This window comes from Pipra filicauda, unplaced genomic scaffold, assembly GCF_003945595.2.
Source record: "Pipra filicauda isolate LSUMZ 115617 unplaced genomic scaffold, ASM394559v2 scaffold219_size1829416_pilon, whole genome shotgun sequence".
Classification (NCBI taxonomy): domain Eukaryota; kingdom Metazoa; phylum Chordata; class Aves; order Passeriformes; family Pipridae; genus Pipra; species Pipra filicauda.
In genome coordinates, this window is record NW_024104331.1 from 1131809 (window position 1) to 1144490 (window position 12682).

Here is a 12682-nt window from a genome sequence, read left to right on the forward strand (position 1 = left end):
AAGCTGCCCCGCTTCTCCCAACCCAAAATTGCAGTGAAAATTTAATTTATTTCTCATTGAAATGCAAATCTCCATGCTTGGAATTTTCATTGATATTAGCATGATTTATGAGAAGAACGCGGGCATTTTGTGCAGGATTATAATTTGATTTTTGTTTAAAAAAAGAGAGAGAGAGAGAGAAAGAGTTTTCTAGGCTCATCCCATTGGCTGCGTCATAAAGAAAGAGATTCTTGGGGAAGAAAAAAAGATTTGTATTTTAAATTAGCACAGCCCCATGCAGTGCCAGAAACCCAAAGAGCGTCGTTTGGAGCAAGGGATCAGGTGATGACACAAATCCAAGGAGAAAAAAAAATGAAATTGGCCACAAGCTGCCGTCCGTGCCAAATTCCCAAATGTCAAGTGACAGCAGGAGTGGAGACACACAAAATTAGCCATCTAAAATCATTCCTGCGGAGTGAATCCAAACTACCAGGAATGCTGCAAAAGGCGGTTCGTGCACGCTCTGCTCTTGGCTCCCTTGTTCCCAAGTTGAGGAACTGTCTTAAAATGACTGTGGGTTCTTACCAGCGTAGCTGGGAGCAGGATCAGCTCAGTATTTTTAATCTCAGCCCTGTCCTTTTGACACAACGCTGGCTATAACCAATCATAATCATAATTTAAAAAAAAAAAAAACAAAAACAACCCTCTTTCTCTCGCACACACACACGGCTTATTCACAGAGATCATAATTTTTACCCGAGCAAGTGGAGCCCGGCCCGTGCCAAGAATAACACAGGAGTTAACAGGCCTGTAATTCTCACGACTTGGCACGTTCTTGGGTAACACACATGAGAAGCCAATTAGTGAAAAGCATAACGAGATACCGGTTAGGAGGGACAGGCTGGAGTTCATCCGGCCCCCGCTATCCTTCTTGTGGGTGCTTCCCAACCATAATGTTTTTAGCATCCCTGTGCAGGGATTGAAAGGGGGCCAGAGGAGCAGGTTTTCCCTCCACCGGTGCCCAGCAGCCCTCTGCTCATGTGCTGGAGGTGGTTGGCCTCCCGGTTCTGCTGACCAAGCAGTTTGCACAAATGCTTCCTAATCCGCTTCTGGCAAAACCAGGCTGGGAGCTGAGATGCTCAGAAACAGCCTTGGCCGCTGAGGGGGGATTCTGGCACCTCAAATCCCTGAAATACAGCACGTGGAGCTTGGGTTTTGAGGCAGAAAGGCACGTAGGAGACAGTGTTTATCTTTGGGAGGAACCGGGGTTCTTTGGAGGTGTGTTTGCTCTGGCCTGGTCCAATCTTTCCAATCTTTCCAATCTTTCCTCCTCACGAGTGAGGGCCGTGGCCAGTGGAGATCACGGCAAGGACGCTGGTGTAAGTGGGAGAAGAGTCTGGCCCTCAGCCATTCGCAGAGGCTTTCAGTAAAGCAGCCCCTGGAGGTTATAAATAGCCCCCATGTAAAATGATCGTCCTGAGGTTAAATGGTCTCAAAACCAAAAACCTCCTGGTAAGAGAAAACTGATTGTTTCTGAAGGACATGCCAGGAAACATGGGAGGAGAGCGTGCGCAGCTCCGTGGCCAAGCAGGTCACATCCTGCTCTTGTGCTGGTTCCCCATGCCCAGCGTCAGGGTATCTCAGTGGCTTCAGCCTTGCCTTGTCCCGCTCAGATGAGCAGAGAATCCATCCCTTCCTATGCTTGTCCCCAACAGGATTGACATTTGCAACCCTCCACACACCAGATTTCACTCCCACTTGCACTGCTTTGGTGGGTAAATAGGGTAATTCTGGGTTCAAACCCGTGTGGCTGTGATGACAGTCTGGCCCAGTAGCTGGGCAGACCCTCACCAGCATGGCTTCAGCCGAGCAGAGCCATTTGCCTCTGCTGAGGATTTGGCCCAATGCTTCTCCAGTGAGGTCTGGAAAATCTGAGGTTTTGAAATCCCAGCTCTGTCATCTCCTCAGCGAGACACCAAGCTGTCATTAGGATGGCTCGAAATGGTTCCTTATTACGGGGCATGAGAGGCCAGAGCCTTGCGTGCTTGCTTTACTCCGAGTTTCACCTTCTAGCTCAAAAAAATCAAGTAGCTCCCAAAAGCGAAGCAAGATGTTAAAGGAACTTGCTTCTGTCTGCCTTCAGCTGCTTCTCGGGGCCCCCTTGCTCTGGGGAGGCGGGATGGTGACAGACACACATCCTCCAGGGGAGAAGCCCCCAGTTCTCTGCGCGGTGCTTCGCCCTTGCCCGCGTTTCGACAGCGGTTCGTGCTGAACCATTTTCTTCCCACCGCAGCAGAGCAGGACCGCCCACGCAGCCGGGCCTGTGTTCTCGCTCTGTGGTGGAAACATCTTCAATCACTCAAAAGCAATTGTGTGCATTGTCCAGCAACATGTAGGGGCCTTGCGTACACGAGGACAATTGCAAAGTGATTTTAAATTGGATCTACTCGGTACCAGAGCGAGCTGTTTTGATTAACGCACTTAACGTCCCCTTGCTCCAGCGAAACCAAACTCCCTTGGCTTCACAGAGAGAACAGTAAACTCTGGACCCTTTTGCAAGCTCCGTCCTGCCTCTCCCAGCTTTAGTCTCTGCTCAATGGTTTTCGGGAGACATTGTGTTTGCTGGTGAAGAGCTTCAGCTCTCCTGATCTGGAAACTCCTCAGCTTTAACCAGCTTCACACTCCCAGTCCATTACTTAGGGCCAGTCATCAGCAGAATGCTTCACCATATGCATTTAAAGTAAAATCTCTCTCTCTCTCTTTTGCTTTTTAAATATACAGTTTTAAAGTATTACATTACTTTTAAGAAGCCTCTTGGCATAGGCAGCGAGTGCCCTATTGTTTCCGAAATGCAACGTGGCTGCTCTGAGGTTAAGTCCTGAATTATGGGCCCAGCAAATACACTGAATTGCTGCTTCCTAATCCCTGTCCAGATTGACTTATGGTTTCTTTAAAATATCCGTTTCTTAATGGATAAAAACATTCTACCATGGGCAGAGACTAAATTGTTTCCAAAGGAAGCTAGGCAAGCATTAGTGGGAAGAAAACATATTGTGGGATTCAGCTTCAGCCTCAAAGGAAGGAACATGCTCAAGATGGGTTTCCTGCCTGCTTTCAGGCTTCTGTGTCTATCTTTAAACTGCTTTTCTGCTCCTTTCATTTACGCTTGCGATGTCCCTTATACGAATTTGGTGTGTAACTGTCAAAGATGAACCACAGACCGGTGCTGGACGGGAGCTTCCCCGAGAGAGAGCTCAGGCACCCGCGACCGCTGCGTTTGCCGCTGACGTGCAGCCGCCTCGGTCTCCCAGCCACAGCTCAGGGGGCTGAAGTGCTGCAGTTCCCACAAAATAGCAGATGAGATTAACCAGGAGCCCGGCTGCATTTGCCTCAGGCTCCAGGGGTGCCATCCCGCCTCTGGCACGGGATTTTCGGATTGCTGGGATCCGCAGAGCGCAGGAGGGGAGCCCCCAGCCCAGGGTGCCGCTGCGGGAGGGCAGTGCCCACATTACAGGGATGTTGCTGCAGCGCAGCCCAGCACAAACAGGGCTGGATCCCCTTCTCCCAACACTCCTCAGCCTCCCTGTCAGTGGGTTTCCCATGGCAGACTTGGCCTGGTCTAAACCTGCTCGGCAGGCAAGGTGGTCTAGCTGCAGGCTGGGTTGTAAATTCAGCAGCTTCCTTTTATGTAGTCAGGGCTTGTTAATTTTTTTTTAATACCCTTTGAATACAGGTAAAGAGCAAAGCGCAGGCAGGCCAGAGGGAGTGGCTGCGATCACGGGAGCGTTTCCCGTTCAGCCCACCCACCCGCTCCAATTAGCACCGTTATCTTATTCATTAGCTCTGCGGGATGGAGTGGCGGGAACTGAGCCTGGTGCAGGACAGGGGGACGCGGGCAGAGGGCTCTGGGATGGTGAGAGGAACAGAGAGGCTGTGGTGGGAGAGGAAGCACGGAGAGCTGGGCTTGTTTAGTCTAGCAAAGGGCAGGCTGGGAGCGGAGCTGATTGCTCTGTGTAAATACATCGAGGGGGTAAACATCGGGGAGGGAGAGGAGCTAATGTAAGCTATGGAGGACAGTGCTGGCACAGGAGATGGGGTTGAATTGGCCCTGGATAAATCCAGACTGGAAGTCAGAAGCAGGGTCCTCCCCAGCAGGGCAGGATGGGTCCAGCAAATGGCTGGGAGCATCCCGGTGGGCCTGGAAAGGTTTGCAGAGGAGGTTGAGATGCAGTGCATGATTCACCGGGCTGGGAATACCTGGGAATTTCCCTGCCCTGCCTGCATAGACCAGGAGGCTGCTGCCCAACATATTTGGGATCTGATTGAAAGTGCTGGGAGAGGACAGAGGAGCAGAGCTTTGTGCTGCTCGTGGGGTAGGTCCGGGGGCCGCGTGTGTGTCTGCACGGCAGCACATGGCATTTGAGGAGAATTGAGCAGCAAACGTGCTTGGCAATCTTGAGGTGGTGCCTGGCGATGCTGTGATAAGGCCGTGTGTGTTGTTGTGTTTTGGTTTGGGGTTTGGTTTTGTTGTTGTTTTTTTTTTTTCAAACTCTGCAAAGGAAGTCCTTGCACCCAGTTCGTGAGCTGGTTCTATCAGATACAGAACAGTGCTCCATGGGCGTGTAACAACGGATGCCGTTCACACCCTCATTTTTTTTCAACACCTCCCCTCCTCCCCCAAAATATATTTTGCTCTATTTTACGTGGGGTGGGAGGAAGGGGCCGTTTTCTTTTTTAGTTGGCTCTGGCTTGGAAACAAGTGAACTTGTTAACATACGTGACAGAGGCGTGAGAGCGCGCCTGCATGCGTGGGTGGGGAGGAGAGCGGCGCCTTCTCTAGAGATGAGCTGGGGCTTCACACATCAAATGCCTCCCGTGCACCTTCCCGTACAGATTGTCTCCTTCTCTGGCCACCTGCCTCTCTGTGCTCCCAGATGGAGCCGTTGTGACCAGGGGAAGGAAGCAGAGAGGAAGAGAGGGCAGAAAAATGCTAAAAGATGACCCGGAGGTCCAAATATCACAGAAATCTGCAGAGAAAAGACAGCCAAGGGTATACACAGAGCGAGAACGTCTGTCCCCGCTCTGTCTCACACGTGCAAGGCTATTATATACAGAAGCATAAGGTATCATTAGTGTTTACATGGTTGTCAATCATCGTGGCATAAGACAGGAAAGGAAGGGTTTTTTTCCCCCCCCAGGGTTGATTTTTCATGACAATTTTGCAAGGCACATATATGCGTAGAATTGAAACAGTGATATATGACCATGCTGAAGTTATTTTATATTCTGTCCACTTGGAGAGAGCCACACTACCAAGTTCCCTTTGCATTTCCTTTATTCTCTGTGTGTATCGCACGCTATGAGTATGTGTGTGTGTTGTGTAATATACACACAATGGGTTAAGTTTATTGCTGACTGGATTCATCAGCCACTGAATATCCCCACATCTCTGAGATGGGGACCAGAGAGTGATATCTTGGGTGCCGTGGAGCTGCCCAGATTCCACATGTTGCTGCCCAGCCCCAGATGATCTGATAATCTCCTCCTGTACCTCAGGCCCAGCGCTGTGCTCTGACACATGCCCTGGGTGAGCTGGTTGTTTAGGTGTCACTCAAAGCCCTTTCCAGGCTGTAGCACTGAAGAGGTCCTGATGTTGCTTTTGGGGCCCTTTCCTCTCTCCGCACAGAACATCGCTTTTCCTGGAGGAGGAGGTAGTGGAAGCACCCACTGTTCTGCTGGGAAGGATGCACATCCATCCCTAAAACCTTTTGCCTCATCTCCTCAAAGGCCTCCAGGGAACTCTGAGGAGATCTACCAGTCCTGACCCAGCAGGGGTACAGGGACCAGTTCCACTCCATCCAAAGCAGCTCCCAAACCCCACATGGTCTTAAGGGAGGCGGCTGAACACACCCAGAGAAACCTCTGTGGTTGGCAGCCTCATGAACCAGCTTCCCCACCTCCACGCTCGTGACCAGCCCTTACCACCATGAACCAGCTGAGGTTTGGCCCCATTGCCGCACAGGCTCAGGGGCGTCTCTTCACATTTATCTCCTCGCCATCCACCCAAGAAAAGACCCGTATTATCTCTGAGGTGGAGAGAAAGCTGCTGTGTCACTGGAGCGCTGTTGTTTTATCTGGAAAGGGGCTGAGCAGCTTTCAAAGCCTGTTTCTATCCAGCTCCACGTGCAGGAGGACTTGGGGGTCCTTGAAAGGTGCAAATTGCAGCTGCACAATTAAATCACAGGGTGTGTCCTGGCCTCCGAGGTCCCCTGGGCAGCTCAGCCCTAAGGAGGACACAGTGGCATTACTAATCAGGGCTTTGACCTTTACATGGCTTTTATTTAATACACATTCCACACTTCCCCAAACTCCCATCCAAAACATTGACATTTCCGCTGATAGATTGGGTCAGATTTTGGAGTAGTTGGGGGACTCAATTCACTCTTACAATGGTTAAATTCTTACAGCTAAATGGGCTTATTCAGTTAGTGCAGCAGCTGGTGTGATTTCGAGAAGAAAATAAACATTTCCTTCAAATATTTTGATTGGCAACTGGACAACTGAAATACTCAAGCTCAGATTGCCAGGGTCCAAAAAAGCAAATGGGGGCTGGACAGAGAGTAAGAGAGGGAAACTGTAGTAAATCCTCGGAGGCAGAACTATGGAGCAGATGTGTGTGAGATGCAGCGGGGAAGGGGACAGTGAGATGGGGCTTTTAAAGCCCATTTTCAGCTGTGATTCCTAAGGGAATGTGGAGTCCAAGGGTGCAGCTTCACCCACTCCTTCTTCTCCGACATTTTCTCAGCATGTTGCTCGCTCCAGGTTGCTGTTTGATTCTGGCTGAGTGTGCCAGAGGGTTGCTCGCTGCTGAGTTAGGTGGTTATGGGGGTGTGTTAATGGCGATGTTTTACTTGGACCTTGCTGGGGCTGTTTCAGTGGAGATCTCCTCGGAAGCAGGGCAGGAGGGATGATGCCCCTGGCCAGGGCAGTGGGAACGGGGCTGTGTGGTTGCAATCTGTGTGGATCCGTGGCAGCCCTGAGGAGAGGGAACCCAGATGGAGGGGAGGTTGTGAGGTGAACGAGATGGGATGGAGGGGAAACCCTGAGGCGAGGGCCAAGATATAGGGGCAGCTCTGAGGTGAGGGCACTGAGGTGGAGAAGACAGGGTGGAGGGGAAACCTTAAGCTAAGGGTTGAGCTAGAGGGGCAGCCCTGAGACGAGAGAGCCAAGATGGAGATGGAGCTCTGAGATGGGATGGAAGAGGAACCCTGTGGTGAGGACCAAGATGGAGATGGAGCTCTGAGATGGGATGGAAGAGGAACCCTGTGGTGAGGACCAAGATGGAGATGGAGCTCTGAGATGGGATGGAAGAGGAACCCTGTGGTGAGGACCAAGATGGAGGGACAGTTGTGAGGTGACAGTGCTGAGGTGGAGGAGCAGTTGTGAAGTGAAGGAGATGGGATGAAGGGGAAACCCTGAGATGAGGACTGAGGTGAGGGAGCCAAGATGGAAGGGCAGCTCCGAGATGAAGAAGATAGGATGGAGGCAAAACCTTGAGCAAGGACCAAGACAGAGGGGAAACCTTGAGCAAGGACCAAGACAGAGGGGAAACCTTGAGGTGAGGTCGGAGGTGGAGGGGCAGCCCCGAGGTGAGGACCAAGACGGAAGCGGCAGTTGTGAAGTGACAGCGCTGAGCCGGCGGTGAAGCGGCCGAGACGGAGGGGCAGCCCTGGGGCTAATGAGACGGGACGGAGGGGTGAAACCCTCCATATGGAAGGGGGCTGTCGTGAGGTGAAGGAGACGGGACGGAGGGGAAAGCCTGCGGTGAAGTGCCCGAGATGGAGGGGCGTTAGCGCGGTGACAGCGGAGCGGCGATGGCGGAACCCCCTCTAGCGGCCGCCTCCCTCCCTCCCTCCCGCCTCCCGCCGCCCGCCCGCCCGCAGCCGCCCCCTGCTGGCGGCGGGACCGCCGAGCCCGCCCGCCCCTGAGGGGCACCGGGGCCGACACGGGCCGGGGCCGACACCGAGGACCAGGAACCCCCCCGGGGGGAACCGCTCTCCCGCCGGGGTGCCGCGGTGTGCAGCTCGTCCCCACCGGGGGGGCCGTGGTGGAACAGAGACCGGCGTTATAGAGCGGCACAGCCCGGTGTCTGCGAGGCTGAACCACCACCCCCCCCCACACACACACATACACACCCAGATAACACAGCGGCGAAATACACAAGTGGGGTTTTGTTTTTGAGGTGGTTTTGGGGTTTATTTTTAGCCTCAGACTGGTCGGGGAGAGCTGGAGCTCTATTCTGGGCCAGACTTTGGAGCCCAAGGCCGGCGGAGATGAAAGCGAGCTGGTCACGGCGGGCTGGGTGCCCCGTGGCTCTGCTGGATGTGGATTCACACTCAGGGTTTACGCTGAGGGGTTTGCTTTCTCAGGGATTCACGCTCCAGATTCATGGATCCCAAGCCTGCAGAGTGCCCTCTGTCCAGGATCAGACCCTGGCAGAGCTCCCTCGCTGCCCACCCGTGTTTTTCGGGCGATAGCTGAGTGCCTCCAGACCCCACGGCATCGCTGTGCTGTGCTTGTCACACTCACAGCCTGTAACGAACACTCTCACACACTCCTGTCTGAATTAGTAGCAAGGACCCGTTGCCAAACGGTGCAAATTCAGGCCAATAAAATGTAGCCTCTAAAAAAAAAAAAAAACCCAAACACAAACCTTTGAGTGTGTTATAGAGGAAAAGGGAAATGTGCCCTGAGCACTTAGGTTTGATTTCGATTTGCATTTTATGGAATATTATTTATGGGCCTGTGAAAGGTAACGAAGGAGCACGGTCTGAGCGCTGGAGATTGTCATCTGGGAAGGCAGCAAGCGCCAGTCTGGGTTTTCTGGGGACTGGGGGGGTTTGGAGGCTGCTTTTTTCGCAGTGTATGGCAAACCAGCAGTGGCAGAGCTGCTGCATGTAAGGAGAGGCATTTTGTTCAGAAAATAGCACTTTTTCTTTCCAGTCCACGTTCAGCCAGGATTTTTGTCCTGTGGTCCCACCGTGTGCTGTGATGCTGCTGGATTGCTAAAGCTACAGGCTCTGGTCAAGCTGCTTCTTGCAGAGCTGGTCTCCAAACCTCGGCTCCCAGTGCCTGACAGTATTTTGGTGCTGCTGTTGCAGCAGCCCGGCTTTGGGATGGGGCAGAGCGTCCTGCTGGGATGTGAAATCAGGTCGGCTCGGTCAGTTGTGAGCACTTTTCACAGCGTCGTGCTTTTCCAGCCAGCCCGAGCGCTCTACCCCTGCTCATGGCGTGGAGCAAGGACAGCCCTGTGGCCAGGCAGCCGCTTCCACAGTCGGCTTTTCCAGCAGAGCAGTGTGGTTCGTGACAGCTTAGGGCTGCTCCTCTCTTATCTCGCACCAAAGCCACAGCCACGTTCACAAACCAGGTGCTCCCCCGCCTTTCCCCTCCGTGGAGCCTGCGTGGGAAGGCAAAAGGGCTGCAGGGGAGGGAGGAACCTCCTCTCCCCTCCTCCTTCCAGCGGCCGGTGGCTGAAGGACTCACCCGGGATTAGAAAGAGGGTTGAGAGCAAATCCCCTCCCTACCTGCCCCTCCAGAGCGTGCCCGTGTCACCAGGTAGCTGGAAGGGATTAACTGAAGTGGTTTTTTTCCTGGGGAAATGCTTCAGGGCCTGGAACTCCAACCCTGAGAAGTTAAAAGTGCTTCATTGTAATAAATATATATATATAAAACACACATCCCTGTGCATGCAGAGCAGACACCCAACCCTGTGAATGTGAGTTTGTATGTATATGCATATCCAAGCCCAACAAGCATGTTTAGCATACTCACCTCACCTTCTCTTGCTCCGAGTGATTCAAAATCCAGCTGACATGACCAAAAAAAGTCACTGGGGCTGGATTCCACTACCAAAGCAGAAAGGCCCTGCTTTTAACAAGGGAAAAATAGGGGTCTTGGGAGTAATCAGAAAGGATGGAGAGCCACCTCCAGCTGGGCAGGGCTTTGAGCTCAGTGCATCAGCTTTGGGTTAGAATTGCTCTTTCAAGAGATTTTCTTCTCACAAGGAGTGTCACAAGGCTGAGGAAGGTGGAGTCACAGTGTTTCTAGACATGCCCTCTGCAGACCCAGTGCTGGAGCTTGACCTGGGCTGTGGAGGTCTCAAATACAGAGGTTTTGCTTCTCTCTTTGGAGAGCAAAACTCATTTCTGTCTGTCTTGATGCACCAAGGCTGGAGGTTTCTGGACTTTTAAAGGAATGGCACCGGACTTGGGACAGCTGAGAGAACCACAGGAACACCTTGAGGTCCTCAAAGGATCTGCTGGTTTGGATTCCCACCTCTAACCTGGGCTCCCCACAGGAGGATGGGATCCAAGAACCCTCTCCAGTTCCAAGCTGACTGTGATGCCCTGTGTTTATAGATCCCCCAAGAAAAGGTGTGGGGGGCTCCAGCACCCAATGGAGCTGGGTAACGTCCCCGCTGCGCTGCCCCGAGTCTCCCTTCCCCCAGCAGAAGAAAGCCTGAATTTCTCACTCTCTTTATCCTCTTGGAAGGAGAAAAATACACAGAGAACTCAAGCAGAGGGATATTGTGGCTCCTAGCTTGGGAGTTTTCAGCTGTGTGTTTATCAGCTCCATCCCCTGATGGTATCAGCACGAACAGGCCACCCACAAGAAGGCTTAGCAGGCTGGTCTGGGCTCCAGCTTTTCCTCCCTGTCTCTGTGTGTGTGTATATACACCACGGAGGATCCCAGGGACCGGCCGTCTGGGGCCTGCATCCATTTATTTACTACACAGCTGATGTAATGGCTAAACATTTTTTTTCTGTGTTTACGGGGTGTGCTTTTTTAATCTGCCGGAGATGAATAGACCCCTTAGAGAAGCTCAGCTTAGTCGTGTCCCTTCTTGGATAGGAAACAACAAATCTGAGGACAGGAAATGGGAACAACTTAAACAAACGGGTTTGGGGATTTTATTTTTTTTTTTTTATTTTTATTTAAGTCCCCCAGCTCTCTTCCCTGGCAGATCCAGGAGATGCTTTTCCTTCTGACTTTAATTCCTAGGGCAGGGGGGCTGTAGGACAAACTCTCAAGGACAGTGCTCTAAGCACCCTCTTTCTTCCTCCGCCCCAACAGGCACGTCAGACCTGAGCCCCTTCTCTGACCCCCGGCAGTTCGACCGCTCCTTCCCGACGCTGCCGGCGCTCACCGAGACCAGGTTCTCCGACCCACGGATGCATTATCCCGGCGCCATGTCCGCTGCCTTCCCCTACACCGCCACCCCCTCGGCCACGGGCATCGGGGGCATCAGCATGACCAGCATGCCCACCACGACACGCTTCCACCACACCTACCTGCCGCCCCCCTACCCCGGCTCCACGCAGAACCAGAGTGGACCCTTCCAGGCCAACCCCTCTCCCTACCATTTGTACTACGGCACGTCCTCGGGCTCCTACCAGTTCTCCATGGTGGCGGGCGGCGAGCGCTCGCCCACCCGGATGCTCTCGTCCTGCACAAGCGCCTCAGCAGGGAACAACCTAATGAATCCCACCCTGGGCAATCAGAACGACGGGGTGGACGCGGACGGGAGCCACAGTAACTCACCCACGACCATGACGACTACTGGGAGGATGGATGAGTCGGTCTGGAGACCCTACTAGGAGGAACTCAGCTGTGCACCAATGTCTTTTAACTCAATCAGCCACCTTTTGCTCCTTTTGGTAGTGACCAGAGCATAGTGATGCCTAAACCAAAGTCTCCCAAACCAAAAGCAAACCAGGATCCTCTGTATGCAAGCACGGGCAAACATCAAGCAAAGACGGACCAGGACCTATGTTACATTTCAAGATGAACATCCACGAGGCTTGATGTGGTTCCCTTTGTGTGTCTTAAGTATGTGGATTGTACATAGGGGGGGGAAAAAAAAAGGACATGTGGAATCAGATGTTTGTTACTCACAGAACACTTCTCAGTCATCTCACTCACACCTCTCCCCCTCAGAAAGAGTGAAGAAAAGCTTCACCCTTCCTCTGCAAAATGATTCAGAGAAGAGAAAAGACCAGGGAGTTGCCCAAACCATCTCTCTGCCAGAGCAAGAGGACTGAACTGAGAAAAAAAAAAAAAAAGGAGGGGGGAAAAAAAAAAAGGAAAAAAAAAAATCCCATTTTCTCTTCTCCTTCCCTTCCCACTGGTGTAGGGTCCCTGACCACCAAAGAGCTCCGGAACGACGCCAGAGCAGTCGGGTTTACAGCACAACCGCGGGGATCGGGCACGGCGGGGCTGGGCCGGCGTCAGCCACGTGAACAGGAGCTGTGATGTGATTATTATTATTATTATTATTATTATTATTATTATTATTATTATTATTATTTGCTGTTGGCGACAGAGGTTGTATTGTTCATTTTTTTTGTCATTGTCGTCACTTTTAAAACAGTAACGTGGCTGATCCCCTGCCTGACCGGCCCCTTTTCTCTATGTTTACACACGAGATGTACTTTTTACGCGACGTGTTTTGTTTTGTTTTGTTTGCTCTTCTGTCCTGACCTCACCACTCAGTTCTTTGCTCCTCTTAGCAGATCTCAGTGATGGTGGCTGAAGTGAAGGTGGCATTCAGGACAATCCAAGACGGATGAGATGCACTTCCAAGCGCGTTAGCTGCAAAAGGGACTCGGGGGCCTTTGGCATGACCTTGCCACTGCTCTCTGGG

General features: G+C 52.3%; 1 protein-coding gene across 1 annotated transcript in view; it reads left to right on the forward strand.

Moving 5' to 3' along the window:
* Positions 1 to 12071, forward strand: part of RUNX3 (RUNX family transcription factor 3) — a 36705-nt gene extending 24634 nt beyond the window's left edge. Inside the window, exon 5 of the mRNA XM_027740361.2 lies at positions 11113 to 12071. Coding sequence (XP_027596162.1) covers positions 11113 to 11636 — 524 coding nt within the window. The 3' untranslated portion in view covers positions 11637 to 12071. The remainder of the gene's footprint in view (positions 1 to 11112) is intronic.
* The last annotated feature ends 611 nt before the right edge of the window (positions 12072 to 12682 follow it).